The 22,530-nt window shown below is 28.0% G+C and overlaps 1 protein-coding gene across 1 annotated transcript in view; it reads right to left on the bottom strand.

The window, feature by feature from the left end:
• Smr (nuclear receptor corepressor smrter) overlaps positions 1 to 22,530 on the bottom strand; it is an 85,379-nt gene that overhangs the window by 45,188 nt on the left and 17,661 nt on the right. Inside the window, exon 2 of the mRNA XM_016063980.4 lies at positions 6,340 to 6,369. Coding sequence (XP_015919466.1) covers positions 6,340 to 6,369 — 30 coding nt within the window. The remainder of the gene's footprint in view (positions 1 to 6,339; positions 6,370 to 22,530) is intronic.

Here is a 22,530-nt window from a genome sequence, read left to right as displayed (position 1 = left end):
TATTATTCTTTCTTAGTACTTATATGTTAGAAAGTATAACTATTATTTTTAGTAATAATATTTGAAGTATAACAGACTTAATGAATAGGGATTTAAATAGGTACCCTTAAAAAGTTACGATCCCTTCTTAGTAACTGAAGTATAATAATTATAGTATAAAGTATAAACATTGTTTTTAGCATTTGAAGTATTATAAAAACATCACAGAATACGAATTTATATACGCACCTTCGAAACTTACTAATGTCATTATTCTTCCTTAGTAACTGAAGTATAATAACAGACTTAAATGAACACGGATTTAAATACATACCTCCAGAACTTACTAAAGCTATTACTCATTTTAATTCTTAGTACTAGAAGTAAAGTATAAGTATTATTCTCTTAATATTCGATAACCAGATTTCATAAATGAGATTCAAAACTTTACATATACAGCACTGGGCAAATGATCATAATAATTTGGTATTTACTAATTATGTAACGATATATGGCTAAACAATAATTCATTATTTCTTAAACATGTTTTAATAACATTTATGACCCTGTTAGTATTCGGTATGATATTTTTTTTTTTACCCTCTCAACTCTGTTTCGCCGCAGAATTGATACAATATAATTAAATTAATACAGTATTGGACTTTTACAGGAAAATTAGAGCTATCAGGGGTCTGTCCAGACATTTTGTGAAAGGTCCGTTTTTCGTGAAATTGTGAAAAAATTACTCACTTTCTTTCTACCAGGGTCCGCTTTTATGAATTTGTGCAAATGGGGTCCGTTATTGCAAAAAAAAATTTTTCAAGGAGTTTTTAAATTGTACAGACATACAAGATTATGCTCAACACTCTAAAACTGTAATTAAAAAAATTAAATTTTAAAAAATAAACAACAATTGCTCTTTCTAAATTAGAGATGCAACGTACAAATATTTCGTATTTAGCCTATACTGCTGAACGCAGAATATTAATTTCGGACGAATAATGGAAAAATCGTCTGCCGAAGACAAAACTTAATTCCTTTACATCCATCTTTCTTGTTTTCTGCCCTGGAAAGGGTTTATTCGATTAACAAAATAATAATGAAGATAAACAAATTAGTGAAGGGTCCGATTAAAAGAAAAATCATTTTGTGAAGGGTCCGTTTTTAAGTTAAAATATTTTGTGAAGGTTCGGTTTTTATGAAAAGATATTTTGTGAAGGGTCCGTTAACGGACCCAAATTTCTTCTAAACAGACCCCTGGCTATCATTTGAAGGTTGCGTGTATGGCAAATTTACATGGCGAATTAGAGCCAATGGAAAATCTCATTATCAGTAAATACTATCCTTGTTTACTTTTATTTTCCAAAACAGAATTAAGCTTAGCAAAACTTAATCAATACATAACTGACACAATGGCTTAATCTTATACTGCACAAAACACGATTATTTAATTCTAGTTTACAAAATTTCATATGTACATGAATCCTTAAAAGATAATTCAAGACTCTAAAATTATAAGTATATTCAATTGCCACAGAAAAATTGAAATGAGAGAAGGAAAAAATAAAACCATTTACATTAAATTTGGGCAATATAGTGCTATTAAATAAAGAAATATCCTAATAGCGGTAAAAGAGGAATTTAAAATTACAAATGTACAAAAACAATTTAATTCATTGCCAAATAAAAAAAAAACATTAAACCTCGCTCGGATGAATTATTTCACAGTACTTTTTAAGACACGGTTCCCAGCAGATCACCGAAGTCAAGCATCACTGGCTGCGGTCAGTGTGCGGGTGGGTGACCACTTGGATCAGTCTGCGTAAGGACCGAGGGTGTGCGGTATTGGTCCTCGTTAAACTGTGCTACCGTAAAGTGCTCGACTTCGCGCGCAGGTCGTCGGGCTACCGAAGCGGGGGTGCCATCCCCTCCGCAGAGGATCAAAATTGTGATGGCATGTCTTCGGATCATCCTCCGGGATGTTTCCCAGACCGTCGCCAATAGCCCATTGTGAAGCTCTAGTGCGACGTAAATTAACAACAACAACAACTTCACAGTACTTTTAACACTATGTGCCGCCACGTAAGTCATAGGTAATCTCGCTTTGCCAAGAGGCAGCGTGAAGAATGACAAAAATACTAAATTTTTAATAGCCATTTAGCATTATTATAAACTCATATAAAAGGCGATGAAATTCCGAAAAAACGTCGCAAAAAAGTTTGGGACTATATAGCTTAAAAAACTCGAATTTTAAACGTGAATTGAAACAGAAAAATTGTGAAACGATTTTTATGTAAATAACAATGTTATTTTTTATTATTACATATCAATAATTTAATCACAATGCGGTAGTATTAACTTTCTGTATCATCTAAATATATTAAATCTATCCTAAATATTTAATAATACCATATTTTTGTGACGAAACTTCTTTTTTTTTTCATGCAACGTTATCATTATCGCAATTTTAAAAGAGGGACGGGGGGCTAAAATATGAAAACCTCCTAATTAAAAAAATTCATAACGAACTTTGAAACTAATTTATAACATGTTCTTAATTTATCCCTCAATGTTCCCTCGTTAAAATAATAATAATAAATAACATGAGAAATAAGTTATATGGGAAAAATTTCCTTCAGTTACGGATTTAAAGGGAAAATAAATCGCAGCAGATTTAAACGGTACTATTCGAATTATACAATTTTATAACAATTATAAAAGTATTTGTGAGATTTAAAAAAAAATCCACACAATTTGATCGAATTATTATTATTATATGAATAAACTAAAAAGTTCTGGATCAAATTATGGTAAAAAGTACTCAAGCTGCCGTTACTTTTTCAGGGTGCGTAGCCAGATTTTTCAACAAAAAATAAGCACATTTCAAGTATTTTTTTAAGCACTCAAAAAATAGTTTTAATCACTTTCCACAAAAAAAAATCATAATTAAGATATGTGCAGTAATAAAAAAAAAATTCTATCTTTTAAAGTTCTTAATTTATAAACGCAAAATCAATAAAATTCAAAAACATAATCATAATAAAATAACTAGTTTCTGATAAATATTAAAGAGAAAATAGTGAAAAACCATGCATTTTTTTTGTAATTTAGAACGACAATCGACAGGGCAAAGAAAAAAAATATCTTTTTAAGAGATAGAAAATCAGGGGTCTGTCCAGACATTTTGTGAAAGGTCCGTTTTTCGTGAAATTGTGAAAAAATTACTCACATTCTTTCAACCAGGGTCCGCTTTTACGAATTTGTGCAAATAGGGTCCGTTATTGCAAAAAAAAAAAAACTTTTTCATGGAGTTTTCAAATTGTAAAGACATACAAGATTATGCTCAACACTGTAAAATTATAATTAAAAAACTTTAATTTTAAAAAATAAACAACAATTGCTGCTTCTAAATTAGAGATGCAACATACACATATTTGGTATTTAGCCTATACTGCTGAACGCAGAATATTAATTTCGGACGAATAATGGAAGAATCGTCTGCCGAAGACAAAACTTAATTCTTTTACATCCATCTTTTTTGTTTTCTGCCCTGGGAAGGACTTATTTGATTAACAAAATAATAATGAAGATAAACAAATTTGTGAAGGATCCGATTAAAAGAAAAATCATTTTGTGAAGGGTCCGTTTTTAAGTTAAAATATTTTGTGAAGGGTCCGTTTTTATGAGAAGATATTTTGTGAAGGGTCCGTTAGCGGACCCAAATTTCTTCTAAACAGACCCCTGAAAATTAAGCACTTTTTACAAACCCCGAATTAAAAAAGCACTTTTAAGGGCTTTTAAAAAACGTGTACCAAAAATAAGCACTTTTTAAAAACGCTATGCACCTTGAAATCTATTTTTACCGAAACATGTTAATGAACAAAAAAAATCTGATATACAGTAACTTTTACAAAAATAACTATAGTAAAATAACTGAATCACTCTTAACTAAATGTTATTGTAAAAATTACGGTATAGAATTTTACAGTAATAATGGATTTTACGGTAAAATGGTTTAATGATCGTGCCGGTACTTTATACAGTGATTTGATCCGAAATTTTTTACAGCGTTATTTGAATGGTACATCTTTTTATTCGTGGACTAATTTGATCGAATTGTATTATATTTTTTAATCCATATCCACGAATCATATATATTAAATGATGCATGCACGATGAAATACTATACAACACGGACTCCACGCATGATTTAAAAACAAAATTCAAAAATAAATCACACAAAAAAAAATTTCCACCTTTTTTAAAAAAATTTCTCAGAATCTAGAAATAAACACATTGTTAAAAAATATCATAGCTACCGAGCTCGATTTCAGAAGAAAAAAAAGAAATCACGTCTCGTACTAATTGCAAAAACGGGGAATAGGCATAAAATCGATTCAATATTCTATTTGGTTCACTCCCCCTGGTCGCAACTTTTCTACTCCACACTCCAAGTAGAACAATAGTAAAAGTATGAAAAGAAATAACAAAAGGTATTTTATTGTGAGAGAGGAAAATTATTTTATAATTTTCATGGAACACTTGACAACAGCACGTAGCAATGAAACGAATCAACAAAGAACATTTCGCTTCAATAACAATGAAGTTTTTTTTTTTTTATGACTTTGCCAGTAGAGGATCAGTTTTAAAAACATTTACTTTTTGAAAACAATGACGGAAAACACGCATTTATAACAAATGGAACTAAGTAAAGTTAATTTATAATATTCAAAACGCATTATTTAAGGCAATTAAGATATTTACTTTAAAAAAAATAGTGTTAAAAATAGAAATAGTTTTAAGTCAAATTTTAATAAAATACAAAAAGTATAAGAAAAGAAATACTTAAAGAATAGTAATACTACTAGAAAGAAACACTTGAGAACGGCAAATACCAATAAAACGAATCAACAGAGCTTCAATAATAAAGTTTTTATATATATATATATTTTTTTTTATGAATTTTCCTGTTGAAAATGAGTTTAAAAACTTTTACTTTTTAAAAACGATGATCGAAAACACGGACTTGTAACAAGTGGAACTAAAATTAATTTATAATATTTAAAGGCAAGAAAGATATTTTCCTTAAAAAAAAATAGTGTTGAAAATAGAAATAATTCTAAGTCAAATTTTATTTTTAAAACAATTGTTTTTAGTATTATCCTCTTCAAACAAGCTTTCACAGATAATTAGTAGGAATATTAGAGCAAATACTGAAAACAATTGAAAATTTTGTCAAAATACTGTATTAAATTCTTTAAAAAATCAGAAAAAGTTTAATTATATCATTCATATTTATATAAAAAAGCACTTATAAAGTGTGATTTAGTAAATAAAATAATGCAATATAATAAAAAATATTAAGCACAACAATAAAGGATAGAACACCAAATGCTTAAATCAGGCAAAACAACGTGAATAAAGAGCAAATAAAGGTACATATCAGTGTGTGCTTTATTTATAAAGAGCACAAAGTATGCACTATCCATATTTGGAGTTAAAACTTACATTAGAACATAAACAACAATAAAATATAATATGACACTAGAGTATTATAAATAAACAAAGGCCGTACAATGAATTTTCGTCTAGACTAGTTTATTAATATGATCAAATTTTCAAGTATAAACAAGGAACATAAGCATCCTTATGCGTCGATTAAGAACATCATGATTAAAACAGAGTCTGAATCATGACGTTCTCTATGGAAATGATGAAATTTTTAAAATATAAAATAAATTATTTTCAGTCTTATAATTGCTGCATAATTTATTATTAATGTAAAAAGGCTTTTAAATAAATATATATGTTTAGTCCCACGAAACGCCTCTCTTCAAAGAATTTTTTTTTTCCAAAAAAAAAAATTAAATAAATTTTGCATTTGAATTGTGAAATAAAATATACAAAACGGTAAAATTAATATATACTAGTTGCAAATCCGGGTTTGTTTAAAAATACAAATCCAACATTTTCGGAATTCGTTGTTTTTGCATCTGCTTTGAAGTATATATAACAAAAAAACAATTGTACAGCTTAAATATCATATAAAGTATTTATCACTAATAGCATATAAAGACTAAATAACAAAATCAACATGTAATAGCAATTAAACAAAATGGAAATAAACATAAATTCAAAAATTTTTCATCAATATATAATTTTTATCATAAAAGATATTAAAGATATAATCATTGCTAAATGATACAGATTTTTAAAAAATTATAATAGTACTAGTGCAATATTACAATAACATGTAAATACGTTTATTAAAACATAAGTAAGAATAACAAAGATCATTCATTTATAAATAAATAATGCAATAATATTAAAGGAGGTAGTAAAAAGGAATTAATTGCTCACCAATAGACATTCTTTTTTAGTCCATGAGAACTGCAATAAAAAAAAAATCAATTAATAAGCATGCAAGACAAAAAAGTAAGGCATCAAATATAAGAACATAAAAATGCAATAAGCATAACAACATAAAAACTAATTTTCTATATAATGCACATAAGTAGCAATAATATTTACTATAAGACTGGAGAAATTAATAAATTACTGAAGGAGTACAATTGGGTACTTGCACTTCAAGAAGACCTCACATACCCACACATGTGAACTATGACGTCAGCGCCAGTTTATCTTTATCAGCATAAGTTAGAATGTTAATTAACCATAAGTTAATTAAATACAGATCGCACATCGAATTAGTTGAAATAATTTTCTTTCTGGTCTATTTCTTTTACTTCGATTTATTATTTGTTTATATATTTTATAATAACCCTGATATATTTTTGTTCTGTGTACCTGGCAACTTCGATGCTTAATTAGTTTGTTTATGTTTCACATGGCTTCTTGTCTGTTTTTGTGTAAATATATAGCGAAATCTTTGAGAAAAAAATCTTAGTGAAATAATTTAGAATGCGTCACTTAAGAGAATTGATAGTTCACGGGCTAATTTTATGAACCGAATTTTTTTTCTTCTTTTTATTACCAAAATTTGATGAACCGAAATAATGAAAAATAATAATAATAAATTTTCTTTAAAGGAAAACTTTATTTCTGGACTTCTAAACTTTATTTACTTCTACATAGAAGTAATTTAGACACAAATTGTATCACCCAAAATACCTTGAAAAGAAGTTAAAATTGGAAGAACTTTTTTACAATACTATTATGTAAAAATATATACTAATTAACAAAAATATATCTGTACACATAACAAGCAAATAAATAAAAATCAATAATGAATGTGTCTATATTTTAACCCTATTACAATGTTTCCGATATTGAACTTGTATACATTGTTTATAGAAATTGTTTATAAGATTTGAGAAGATATTCTAAAATCTCCCAACCATTCATATTATATTTCTCCATACACGAGGCGTTGCTGTTTTGGATAGACTCCTCGTGAGGCGGAGCTTGTGACGTCATTCACCTCTTATTGGCGCCAGTTTACTAAATCCTGGAACACTATTGTACATGGGAGTACTTATCCTTTTTTTATTCATGTAATCTAAAACATTCCATGCAAGGATGTTGAGTTTGAGTAACAATAAAAATAACTTTATTTGTGGAAACAATATTGCAGTTGTATCGTTATGTTGGAAGTTTATTTGCAAACGACAGACAAGGAATTAAAATGATGACTGCTTTTGAATTCAGAATTTTATGGGGAATCGTGACCAAAAATGTTGATAACGCTTAGTGTGTTATTAAAGTGATTTTGTGAATGTAATTATTATTTTACGATTTAAGTTAAAATACATTATTCATTGCAAGTGCTATTATTTTTGTTTATTTTATGCCCAACGGTGCAAACTTTCTAAACTAGATATCGGTTATCACAAGTAAATACAGTTAACGTTAACAAAAATTCAAATTGGCACAATTTTTAAGATGTCTTTACAGCTTAATTTTAAAGAGCTATATACCTGATATTAATAGTATCTATGAATTTACTATTAAATAAAAAAAGTAACAATTAAATATTACTTTTTTTCGAATATTCGATGCAAACAACATGGTAGTTAGGGAGAAGAAATACTTATTTTAACAGAGTTAGAAAATTTCTCAAAATCCCGCAATTTTTGTTACTCAACCATAAGACAAGACCGTTATCTTGAATACGAAGTCGTAATAATTACGGATAAATAGTAATAGTTGGCACCTCTGATAATGAATAAGAGAAATTCTGACTCTAAAATATTTCCTAAAAAGACTTCATTTTATTCTTAAAACTAAAAGTGCAAATTAAAAAACAAAGAACACTATAGAATCGTTTACTCAAAATAATTTGTTCTTTTTCTAACTGTTATAAATATATTTTATGTACTGTTAAAAAAAACACTTACGAGATCAAATTTAACGTATTAAAAAGTTTTTGCGGTTGAAAACTATCCTATAACAAAAAAGTGGCATTAAGTAAAGGTAACTTTAATCACCCTACTTCTTTTTTAACCATATTTACTCATATACTCTAAAATGAATTTATACTATTTAAAATTATGTTGAAGATGCATAGAACCTATAATTAAACAAATACCAGTTTCAAGTTACATTAATTGGTTTATTTAGAATATCGAATCGCAATCGTATATAATCGTAATTGTATCGTAATAAATTAATCGTATATCGCCCATAATTTCGTCTTAAGAGCGCAGAAAATACTCACGAAAGACGAGATATCTCGCCCTCACACTGCAAAAAATTCCGAATCAAATTACGGTAAAAAGTACTGACACCCTGAGTGCAGCACCCGTAAAACCTATTTTTACCATAACATTTTAATACTGTTATTTTTATAGTAAAACTTACTTCTGACTCAGAAATTTTACAGTACTGTAAAAATTAGGGTATATTAGTTTATTTATCAGTAAAATTTTACCGTAATTTGATCAGGAAATTTTTACAGTGTATCCTCAAGGAGAAATATCTAGAAAGAATAATATTTCAGCGAGCGTTCCAAACAAATTAGAAACTACAGAAGATAAAAACAAAAATTTCTATCAAACAGATACATAACGTAGAAACTTTTATCATTATTATTTATATAGTAATAATAACAAGAACAAGTTTATACATCCATTTGATAGTTAACAGATTATAATAATCATAAAGTTTTTAAAAAAATGCTCATTCTGAAAAATAACAAATTCACAACAAAAACTGTAATATTTTTTTTAATTATGGATCGGTGAATTTACAATAAAATTGGAGTGATCCCTGACATTAATTAAAATTTGTTTGGGTGTGAACTCTGTCGGTTTATTAATTAAAAGGTGTGTTAGAAGAAAGTAAACAAATAACACCTCAAGGTCACCCCTAAATAAAATGACACAATATTTTCACTTTTTGACACTGAACAGGAAAAAGGATGTCCAGGTGAACCTTTTTTTTTTTTATTCTACATCCTTGCCCTGTGAAAGGTGAAACTCCCCATATCTCCTCAACCATCTGTCTCCACCCCTCCCCTCGTCATTTCGAACACAAACGATAACAGGTTATTTTGTTTCCTGTAAGTAAGTTTCCTAGTAAAAAATACAATGTCACCTAAAATAATGAGACCCAGGCTACCTCTTGGACTTATTCATTTCGATAATATATCAATTAAACAAATAAAATTAAATGACGATACTATCGGGTCTCCAACCATCCAGTTGGAAGAAAATTTTTAAATAAAAAGTTTTTTTTTTTTAAAAAACAATTTTCTAACTGCAATTATATAATAGTATTAATTTTGAAGCTGTTAAATTCAGCATTTTTAAAATGAACGATAACTGGAAAGAAAAAAATTAATTTAACCGACTAAACTTTTTAAAATTATATAAAATTAAGCTGTTTAAGTAACATAAACATTTATTAATACCACTAAATAATGAATTACATTCTTTACAACTTTCTAGTGCTACATTTTTTTCAATTTCTCTAAATTAAAGCTATTTTTATGATACTTAATGCTAAATAAACAATTCATCTTCTTATAATTCTATTTTTCTAAATTAAAGCCATTTTTATGATACTTAATGCTAAACAATTCATATTTTTATAATTCTATTTCTCTAAATTAAAGCTATTTTTATGATACTTATGGCTAAATAAACAATTCATCTTTTTATAATTCTATTTCTCTAAATTAAAGCCATTTTTATGATACTTAGTGCTAAACAATTCATCTTTTTAAAATTCTATTTCATCGAGTTTCTACCAATATCTTGAAAGGAATGATTCCTTACGGACGAAACACCAACGCTGATTGCAATATGCAACTTAATAATTGTACAAAGGAAATTCAAAAAACCTTACACAACTAATTATGTAAGTAGCTATGTAAGTATGACAAAATAAATTAATTATGTTAAAGTTTCAATAAAAGAAATTAAAAAAGCTGACATTTAAGGCAAAACTAAAATGAACTATTTTATAACGTTCATAAAACCAAGACATGGTTAAAAATAAATTTAAACTTAAAAAATATATATCTGTTATGCGTTGTGAGACAGCTGTTGAATTGCATTCTTAATTTATACACCTAATTATTCAATCTAATAAAGTAAGGTTCGAAAAATTTAAAACCATAAACTAAACGAACATAAAAGAAACAACATAAAAGGTGACATATTTATTTAAATTTCAATTTGTTGATATCATTATAATTGGTGGTGATTACTTAAGCAGAAAAAACTATGCCGACTGACAAACTCAAACTGTCGCTAACTTTTACAGGAGTAAAGTTAAAAACTTGTAATAGAAAAATTATAAATACGTGTGATATTTAAAAATAAAGAAATATTCATTAATTAAATAAAATATAATTATCGAATTATAAGATTCAACTTTGGTTTATTTGTCCTAATCATTTAGAGCTGATTTCCTACTTCCCCTCAAAAAAAACAATAAGTCTTAGAAATAACATAAGCCTTAGAAGTTAAATGGATCGAATATAAGCAGTATCATCAACTTTATCATAAGTTTTTAGGTAAAACCATAAGGTTCGCGGTGAAACACCGCATTAGTTCTACCGTTTTTAGGCCTAATCTTTCTTTTTTTCCTGGTTGGCTGACGATGCACCGAAAAATCGCATGAAAATATAAGTAACTGAAATTTACACATGTACTATTGGAATCACGCATCTGTGTTGTATATGCGTTGCCACAAAAGGTAAGTTTGAAAAATAGCCATATTATATTACATTGCAAGTTATTTAAACGCTTTTATGTAGAAAAAAAAAGGAAATCGATAAAAGATAAAAAAAAAACATCTGAGCGATACATCGATTTGTTTCGACATATTGATGTTTCATCGTATCGATTCACAGTGTAACATTAATGTTCTTTGCAGAGATATTAAGAAATATATCGTTTTCGCATGTGTTATAAATAAAAGGTTTTAGAATAAATTTTAAATCGACGATAATTATTGAACAACGACAAATATAGAATAGGATAATAAGACGAGTATTATCTAACTTGGTAATTATCGAGTGCGATAACGTGATCAAAATCGGATAAGATAATACCCCAGACATTATCAATAATTAATCATAAGAATAAATATATACGGTGTAATCAATAGTAAAAATTAATTAAATAGGAATAAATCATGATCGTTAAATATTTACGATTTTGCACGATACATCGCGATACTAAAATTGCACTATGATAAAAAGTAGCGAAATTGTACAGATTTTCTTGCGTGTTGTGTTTTAAGAGACTATTTTTAAAAAGCAGAATTAAAAACTATTTCACTATAACTCATAAATATAGAACATTTGAAAGAGCAAAGTGAAAAGATAATAAAAACAACTCAAGTTAATGAACGCAAAGGGAAAGATTAACAGAGAGGGAGAGAAAAAAAAATTGAGTAAGGAAAGGATAAAAAAAAAAGGATGAAAAATTAGAAAATGAGTTAGCAGCGAGAGATAAAAAAAAAATAGCGCATTTAGAGCAATGTCGTAATCGCAGTTAACAGACAAAAATTTTTACAAGGTTAAAAGTTAGATATTCCTTCTTTTTTTTCTTTTTATGTTGTTTCCGTGTTCAAAGTGAGGCCACGCCGTCGTCGTAGGCAGAGAAAGGGGGTGAAAAAAACAACATTTAGGCACAGATCCAAATAGCTTCTCGCAATCTTATAGTCTTCTATCATCATTCTTTCCAACAAGAAAAAAATAAATAAATAAAATCAGATAAATAAAAGGAGAACTTTCTTCTTTTTCTTTTTTACTTCGTCGGTCATGAAATGGCTAACTCAAAACAAGTGGAAGATAAACCCATTATTTATCAATTAGAAGATAGACAAAATAATTCTATACATAACAGATTAAAAATATTATAAACAATAGAAAAATTTTTAAAAAAAATTATAAATAATAAAACAGTATGAAACAGTTCTAAAAGATCGTTGCATATAAAAATTCATATTAGTGGACCTGAAATGCACGGATAACGAAAGCTAATCCAACAACTAATTATTACTATGTAAGTTGCATACAAAAATTCATAATAACTAATCGGCAATAAACGATTGATTAACTAACATAAACAAATTCCAATAACTATTTATTGCTATGGCGAGTCCCATACAAAAATTCATCACAGCCAGCTTTAAGCACATGAGTGATTATTAACCAAAGCGAATTTCCTTACCAATTTTTACTATTTTTACTTACTAATATTTTATTTACTAAGGCAACAGCCTTGATTAATGAGAAAATGGACCTACAGTAAATTAAGATTTTCATCATACAGCTTATAACAGACTTGACTCATGAGAAAATGAACCTACAGTAAATTAAGATTTTCATCATACAGCTTACAACAGTTTCGACTCATGAGAAAATGGACCTACAGTAAAGTAAGATTTTCATCATACAGCTTATAAGCTCATAAGAAAATATAATAATTTTTAAATATGACTTGTTTGAAATGTAACTTTTATTATTTTCCTTAAAATTATTTGACTCATTATTTATTTTATTATGCAGGTTAGAAGAAAAATTAAGGACATTTAGAGTTATTAGGTCAACTTATGAAATAATATTGGCACACAAATAATGCCCGTAAATATTTCTTTTTTTTAAAAAAAAGGAGGGGGAAGAAATTTTCGCTCCTTTAAATGTTCGAATCATGCCGACCGGTCTGTGTAGGGAACTACCCTTGCATCAGAAAGGTTCTGGGTTCGAAACCCTGGGTAAGGCATGGATGTTCTTTCCTTCTCTGTACTATATGTTCTTACTGTGGGAGCAACGTTGGCCCACCTAAATGACCCTATGGTGCCCCTGAAAGATCTGCCCTTCAGATACCTGTATGACCTAGCTAGGTCATTCTCCAGATGGGCATTGGAAAAAGAAAAAAAATTTTAAAAAATAACAAAAATGTTCGAATCACTAATAGATTCGATTACATCCAAAATTCTCATTTTAATAAATTTAATTATAATTAATTATAATAAATTCAAATTTCGATTTCTCTGTCATTAAAAAGTTTCAAACGACAAACTTATTGATATGTTGGAATAGTGGATTTAAAAAATCAAATAAAATCTTTATTTATTTACTGGTAATTAATTATTGTAAAAACTGAAATCAAATCAAATTAAAGAACTCAGTCCAAAGTCAAAGCCTACCCTCATTCGAAAACAATAGCAAAACCAAAACTTAAAGAGTCAAAAACCTTATGTTATTTTAACAACAAAAAACAAAAATTCATAACTAAAATAATATTTATAAACCACATTTCATGTAAATACCAGCATAACCTAAGAATATAATATATCATGTTCGAAAAAAAATCACAACAATGTAGCAATTCGTTGAACATATAAAAACAATGGCGAGCGACAATGGGCGGTTACATATGGACGAAACTGCATTGTTTACAAAAGTTCCTTTTCCTAGAAATTGGGGGTGGAGTGGGTGGACACAGAAGACCCATTCCATTCACGTAATTCCGGGCAGACAAGGGCATCCTGGCTGATTGATCGAGGACAGGGAGGAAGAGAGGGGTAAAGAAGAGGAGGTTGGCGGGCATTTTCCATCGATTTTCGATTTCCTCGCCTTCTTCTAAACGCGCATGCTCCGTGTACTTCCCCTTGGATGACGAAATTCGAGACCATGTGATGTCTTTTAGTATTTTATTCTCAAGGTCGATTTTATGCATGACGATTTGGATTAAATTTGAGACTTGTTTGTCATTTTTAAGCTCAGATAAAATACAATAATAATTATTTAAATGTAAGATATTTAACTGAATTTTTTGCAAAACAATGTTTGAAGGTCAATTTAAAAATAGGATTAACTTTTGAACGCATACTTATTTATTTCAAAATTAAATAAATTGATAGACGAAAGAAGAGGCGATATTCGATAAACAAATTAGGTTATGTTGCAGATAAAATTGTGCAACAGTTTTTTTCTTTTATTTTCTGTTATAGTTTTGGAATATTTTAACAACATTGAATGAATAATAAACATCAATGAAATATTTATGAATGAATAATTAACATCACTGACTTTGCAGTTTTTTTTTTTTTTTTTTTAAATTAAGCTTTAAAAATAGAGGGGTGACTTATCATACAGATAAGCATTAATTTTTGTTAGATGAACTGAATAAACAGGGACGAAAAAAAAATTCTTTTTTAAGAAGGAATAATGTTCTTACACTTAAATAAAATTATTTAAGAATTTTATATTATTTTCTTCTTATTTTCAATATTTTTTTCGATTTTGTATATCTCTAGAGCGATTCTTTTTGATTTTGCACATCTTTAAAGCGATTCTTTTCGATTTTGTATAACTGTAAAGTAATTCTTTTCGATTTTGTATATCTCTAAAGCAATTCTTTTCGATTTTGTATATCTCTAGAGCGATTCCTTTCGATTTTGTATATCTCAAAAGCGATTCTTTTCGATATCTTTAAAGCGTATCTCATTAGTGAACAAAATTGTTCAACGCTGTAAGATTAAAATTGGTAAAATGCACAAAAATGATTTTTAAATTGTTAAATCATTAAAAAAAATTAAAGCTTTTTAAAAAAAATCAAAAACTGATGTTCAAAAATTCAAAAAATTAAAATGCAGAAATATTTAAGTAAATATATTTATACATTGCATTGCTCTATATTATTGAGAAATAATCTAAACAAATTATTTAATATGGACTTCATTTCGCCCTAAGAAATGAATAACAATTGAGATAAATTAGACATGTATTTAAAAAAAATGTATCGAAAATTTTATTTTTCCATAACTGTCGTAGAACTCATAATTTATGTTCTCATTCATGAGAAAAAGAAAAGTGCATCACTATCTTTTAGACTTCCTACTACAAACTTCTAACAACTCCCTTTATTGTGTTTTAAATAAATTACTTGAAAAACTAAAGATAAAAAAAAAAATTCAGAATACCTCATCATGCCAAAGGATAAATTTGCAGTGATGGGAAAGAGGGTGGTCTATAAAGAGGGATAAGAAGTAGGGAGAAAGGTGATTTTATTATGTTGCCAAATCTAAAAATAATGCTACAGGTAAAATCCGCAAACGATAAACAATGAGACAGCAAGCCAGAATTCTTAAAATAATGGTAATACCGTAAAATGTAGTACTGATTCTTTTAAAAAATAATCTTGGGAAAAGATAACATTTACGACTTAATGAATGATATGCAGAGCAGCGATAATTAAATATCGTAATATTTGCCCGGAGGCAACAGGAAAAAAAATCAACAAATTATTCGAAAAGTCAAAAATCAAATGAGATTTTTTATTCTATATAAATGCACAATAAACGTAGCGCAATGAATTTAAATACAATGCTTAAATAATGGATAATTTTTAATTACTTCTAATCAAAATATACGTCCAGATACACAATCAATAATATAAATTATGTATCTTTAATTTAGAACAAATACAAGCAAATATTTGAGCAAACGATTCTTTAAATTTTATCTTTTCGAATTGTTCTCATTTTTTTAAATCTGTTTTTAATAAAATATGTTATACGAAATTTTTTTTTATAGATAAATTATTTTACAACAATAGGTATTATACATGCTATGTCGTATTAAAATATCTATTTTTAAAGAAGATGAAAACAGACTTTACCTATTTTCCACAGGAGACAGCAGTCTGATAGACGTTATTAAAAATAAACTAATAATCGTTTTCAAAATACAAAGAACTAAAATTTCATTTACTTTTAATGTTATTTGTAAAAATAAGAACAAAAAATAATGCGAAAGCATGAGTCCATAAACAAATGACAGTATACTAGTCCATAAACAAATGACAGTCCATAAACAAATGACAGTATACTATACAGTATACTTTTTATTGAGCCATCACGGCAAAAATAGTTTTATTGAATTATTATTGAATAATCAACTTGTATTCATTGCAAGTATAAAAGTAAGTATGATTCCCAGTCAAACTTAATGAATAATATATTTTATTCATACACTCGAAATCGCGATCATCAACAATATGACAAAGGAAAAAAATTTACTGAAGCCAGACGACATGATTGCAAACACATTAACGTTCCTGTCAGTAATAAGCAATTGATGAAAATAAACAGGAAAGAAGAAGAAAAAAACTTCCATTATTACGAACAATTATTAAATAATAGTTTCTTTTTATGATCTTTTATTTATTAATAAGAAAACAAACACAGTTACATCATAAGTAAAGTGGTATATAATAAAAGTGATTCACTGCGGTCTGACAAAAAAATTAGTGAATAATTATTAATTAATAATTGTGTCTACTGTGCAAAAGCAAAACTAAATTTACTCATTATCTAACTACTTCAATAATGTATTTTATTATTCATTTTAAAATGTGAAACGTAACGACGACGTGAAAGAAGTTTTAAAATGAAAATCATGACTGCCAAATGTAGTTCTTACGAGCAATTTACAATTATTTGAAATAATCAGTACATTTTTTTAGAATAACTATTAAAAATTACGTTCTTTTTTTAGATATATGTACCTACAAGCAATTAGCTATAAAAATAAACTCTATAAAAAAAAACATGTTACCAACAATAAAAAATTACGTCCTTTTAATGCTTTTTTAACTATAATAAGAAATCTTTATCACAGATACATCAAAATAATATAGTAAACAGGTATAATAATAACCCTGACCGGAAAAGAATTAACGAATCAGTAACTTATGTCTAAGTACAAAATTAAATACACTTCTTGTGGAACTATTTAAAAAATGCATATTATGTTTACATTGGAAATGTCATTTTGATAATAAGGAGGCAGAAATTTATTCGTAAATCGAATCTTGATTGTTGAAAGATTAATGTACCAATTTTCGATAAAAATAAACTCTGCTAGAAAAAGAGAACAAAGTGTCAAAAATTACGTCCATTTTTATGCTCTTTTAATTATTAATAAAAATAATATAGTTAACAGGCATAATAATAACCATGACCAGAAAAAAAAATAGTAAAACATTATTAAAACAATCATAATCTCCTGATGTCCTTCTCTGTAACTACGAAATTAAATTCACTACTTGTCGAACTATTTAAATAATGATAATTATTCTTACACTTGAAAACGTGAATGTCAACTTGACGACAAGGAAACAGAAGTTAATAAGTGAATCGAATCATGACTGCCAAAAGATTAGTTCCTACAAGCGATTTGCAATTGTTAAAAATAAACAATAAAAAAAAATCAAGAAACACAGTAAATAGAGCATCGAAAAGATGATTTTCCTCACACAGTTTTTAATGAAACGAAGAGTGAAGCAATAGAAGAAAAAAAATAGAAAAAAAATATTTTATCTTTTGTTCTGGATTAGTGACTTTTACTGTTCTGCTTACAGGACATTGCCCTTAAACAGGTAGAGGAAACCTATCTTCTCTTCCTTTTTAGGGCTACGGTTTTGCATAAAAGACAACTCGGTTTAGAATTTTCTGGTTTAAATCGCCAAAAGAAAAAGAAAGAATGCCATCAACATTAGGGCCGCATCGCTGCGTGCAACTTTCCTTGCTTTAGAAACGAAATGAGAAGAAGACTACAGGAAGGAACTCGAACATATTGACCATAACGATATCTGCTCAATTATTATCTATAAAAAATAATCAACTTATTTCCTTTTCCCTGTTACATTGTAAAAATTCCGTACCAAATTACGGTAAAAAGCACTAAGACTCTTTTACCATAAAATTGAATTTTACCCAAAGTTTTAACGAAACTTCAATAGTAATATTAGTTTAATTACCGTGGTTTCATTTTATTTTATAACCGACCGAATTTTTTTGTGTTTACGGCTACTAATGTTCAACTCCGTAGCCTTGTAATTTTGAACATAATCCAGAAGACAAGGGAACTCCTGGATCAAGTATTGGGAGGAATTTGCCTTCGTGGAGGGTTTTTTGATGAAACTAACCCGCATTTGCGTTACATTAAGAGGAAAACCAAGAAAACGTCCCACGGTTAGCATGACGACAAGGGGACTCTAACCCATAATCCGTCTACTACTGACAATATTTTACATCAGCACTGTACAGTTTTTTACAGTGAATATTAGTGTAAAAATTAAGATCAGATTTTTCAGTTCCGAAAAATATTAAGGTAAAAATAGATTTGACGGTAATATTGACCACCGGTTGAGCCAGATTACCAGTATAAATGCAAATACCCAGGTTTTAACACTTGGGATTAATAACCACGGTATTTACCCAGATAAATACCCTAAATTCATAAATACCCATGGAATTTACGAATTTTATAGAACTTTTTAAAACTTAAGTCTGATTACTACATAGTAAGACAATGCATACAACAAAACCGTGCAAATAATAAGAATAATTATTATTATTATTCTGAAACAAACTTTAAGAGCAGTAAATATGTGCTATTCCTAATTGGTATGATTATAAAATAGTACTTGATAGATTTAGCATAAAATTTATTTATCTAAATTGTTTAGAATAATAAACATTAAATGAATAAAATTTTATTAATTAAACTTATACATGAACAGTTAAGGTGCATGTTTGAAGTCTTCTCATGACACTTTCATTAATTTTCATACTAACAAAACTTGTCTCTGAGGTGTTTCATATTACCTATTAGAAGGTGTATTTTTATTACAAATCACAAGATATTTTAAACTATTTAGATTTTTGAAAATTAAAGATAGTTAGGTTATTCTCAGAAGTTTTAGTTAAATATTTTAAAAATTATAAATATTATACCCGGATTTTGGGTATCCATCTAGGTCAAAGGTAAAACCCATTTATAAATACCCTACAAGCTGGATATTAGTCAAGGAAATATTGTAGGCTCTTAAAAAGGTTGGTTATAATTTCATAGAAACAAAGACAGTAACAAATCACAAATATGCAAAACTTATTTTAATTTTTACATATTTAATGCATGGCACATAAAAAATAATTAATCACTTTTAAAAGTATATATTTGATAGAGGCAAAATTTCTATTTTACGATATAAATTATGAGCTCTTAGTTGTTTAAGTATCAAAAGGAAAAAAGTTTTTACAAATCAGGGGGTTACTTTAGAAGAAATTCGGATCCGTTAACTGTCAAAAACCGAAACAAGCCAGAAACCAAAATCACAGAACAGAACTTTCGCATTTACAAAATAAAAAATTATGCCCCGAATTTTGCAACGAGTAGGTTTTTGACAATTTCAAGAAAAACGGACCTCTCATAAAAAGTCTGGAAAAAAAACCTGCATACGAAAACAAATAATAAAAATCTATCTTTAAACCTAAAAAATTAATCTATCCTAACACTTTCTATACTTTTTCTCAAAATGTCGAAATAAGCTGACCTTTCCCAAGCGCATTGACACAACGTTGCTAATCTGCATTAAATTAATCTTCATTTGTCCAGGGAAAAAAAAAGCTAATTCTTATTTAAAAAAAATAGTTCCTACAGAAAATTATTCTAAAACGATAATACGCAATATCAAAACAATAGCGTTAGGTGCACCAAATTCTTTTTGAAAAAAATGGAGTCGACGACATAATTATAGCATAATTTAAAGCTTACAACGCATTAAAATAAAGATTTCTTTTTCACAAAAACAGGACATTTATTTTCACACATTCGCAAAACAGAGTTTCCAATTCTACAATAATTTTACATTCAGAAAACGTCGAGCAAAATTTTCACTAATTCTCAGAAATCGGATCTTTCACAAAAGAAAAATTTAGACAGAAGTCTGGTTTTCGAGAAAGTAGCAAACAGTTCACAATAACAACATTTTTACAAAATCACAAAAACATGAAACTAATTTACAGTAGTAAGTCGGGTTTTTTCACAATTTCAAGAAAAACGAACCTCTCACAAAAAGTCCGGAATTACCACAGCAAACAAAAACATAAAAATTCATTCTTTTTTCAACCCTAACACTTTCTATTATTTTATCAATAAGCTGGACTGTTCCAAGTGCATTGACATCGTGTTGCTAATCTGCAATTTAAATACCTTCCGTTCTATTAATAATGTAAACAGCCAGAGCAGGTGAACTAAATTAATCTTCGTTTTCCAAAGTTATTCAAAGGCAATTTAAAAAAAAGAAATAAAGGAAAATTATTACAGAAAAATTATTCTAAGAAGAATATAAATACGCTTTATCACAATGACGTCAGACGCGCCATTTCCGGCCTCACTATTAGTTATTCTACTTACACCAACTTATTCTTTATTCACAGATTTTTTCTATTTTTAACTGAAAAATGCAAACCAGTTCTACCACTCAATATTAAGAGTTATGCCAATAAAAAAAATACCCTGTCCTTCACCCGTATGATCTCGTCTAGAAGCCACGTGTGCGAACCGACGAACATCCCCTCCGCAACTCCTAAGATCAAACTCGACCTCGATTACACGTTTTTTTAAAAGTAAAAACTGAAAAAAAAAAGTGGCCCCATTTCGCCTAATCTCGACTACTACTTCCCGATTCTATACCTAGTTTTCTTTTTTTCGCCACTCCATTTTAAAGAAACGTGATTTTTTTAAAAACTCCTATGGAAATAGCAATAGACAGTGCATATAGAGACTGCAATACACTTTCTACAATAACAATGGAGCATTCTAAGGGCTGTCACGAAATAAGTATTCTTTGCTCTCTAAGACGCACGAATAAATTATAGAGAAGGAAAAAGATGAAGAAAAAAAATAGAAATGACATCATTGTTGAAAAAACGAGTGATTGTTTTTTCGTTGATGTTATTTTTACATGGAATACCAATTGAACGACAGCTGGATATGTTGATTTAATTTCGCAAAAATAGATACAAACTCAAATATTATTGAAATTTTTTAGTTCGAATGATATGCTTTTTGGGTAGAAAAAATAGCATTTAATGCTGTTTTACGAACGTTTTGCCGTCACATGAAACGAGTGAGTTCGTAACAGTTATTTATGACTGTTAAATTAAATTTTACCAAGTATCGTATATAATGGCATAATATCGTTTGAAAAAAATTATATTAAGACAGCGCCCTCTATATACATGAAATAGACGCAATATATCAAGATGAAGAAAGTTACAGCTATGTGGAAATAAAAATCATCTGTGACCAAATTTTTTAATGCTTGGAAAGTTACTTCGGTGCATTATCTGGATTCATAATTTGCAAAAATTGAGAATAGAAATTTTTATCTAAAAAATTTTTATCTAATTTGCTAAAAATCTCACCTAATTTGCGTTTAAAAAAATAAAAAATATTTTTATAAATATGTTTAAGTTATTTCTCCCGAGCTAAAAAAACCCAAATAATTGCCGAAAACAGAGCTCTGAAATTAAAAACCTTTAAAAAATACTACAAAATATAGTTTGAATAAAAAAAAAAAAGATATGATAAGAGATAATAAACGTGATTTACGTTCGATTTTGGCTAGAAAAGACGATAGTCAACCGTAAAGGAAAGATGGAATCTTTAATAATTCCTTCTAAAGAAACGTGATTTTCAAAAAACTCCGATTAAAATAACATAAGACAGTACGTGTAAAAAAACTCCAATACAACTTCCATTAATAGAAAATACTTAGGAATGTCACGAAATGTCTATTTAAAGTAATATCAACTCTGTCAGACGCACGAATAAATTATAAAAGAAGAGTAGGGACGCAATAATAAAAATGACATGATTGTTGCAAAAACAAGTGATTGCTTTTCATGGATGTTATTTTGACGTCAAACGCCAATGGACAAATAGAATGGCAGAAAGATGAATTTAATTTTTTAAAGCATTAGTTTCCTTAGTTTAAGTAGCAAAAATATTATTTTTTAAGGTTTTTATCAAAAATAATGAAATACATTACGATAGTTTTAATTTTATAAACGTATATAAACCACAAAAGTATAAATGCACACTAAATAATAAGAAAAAAAAAAGTTCAAAACATGATCCACACCAAAGTATGATGTAGTCGCACAAACTTAATGTTATTTAGTTAAAAAGTTCGAATAATAAAAATTTAAATAGTAATAAACGTTTCTAAAACAATTTTTTTTAATGACTTTCAGCTACGTTTAATTTCCTTTAAT

The sequence above is a fragment of the Parasteatoda tepidariorum genome, chromosome 1 (genome assembly GCF_982258835.1).
Source record: "Parasteatoda tepidariorum strain Cologne lab strain chromosome 1, Ptep-v5.0, whole genome shotgun sequence".
In the NCBI taxonomy this organism is placed as follows: domain Eukaryota; kingdom Metazoa; phylum Arthropoda; class Arachnida; order Araneae; family Theridiidae; genus Parasteatoda; species Parasteatoda tepidariorum.
The sequence above is the reverse complement of the archived record's forward strand: the minus strand, read 5'-3'. Positions and strand labels throughout refer to the sequence as shown.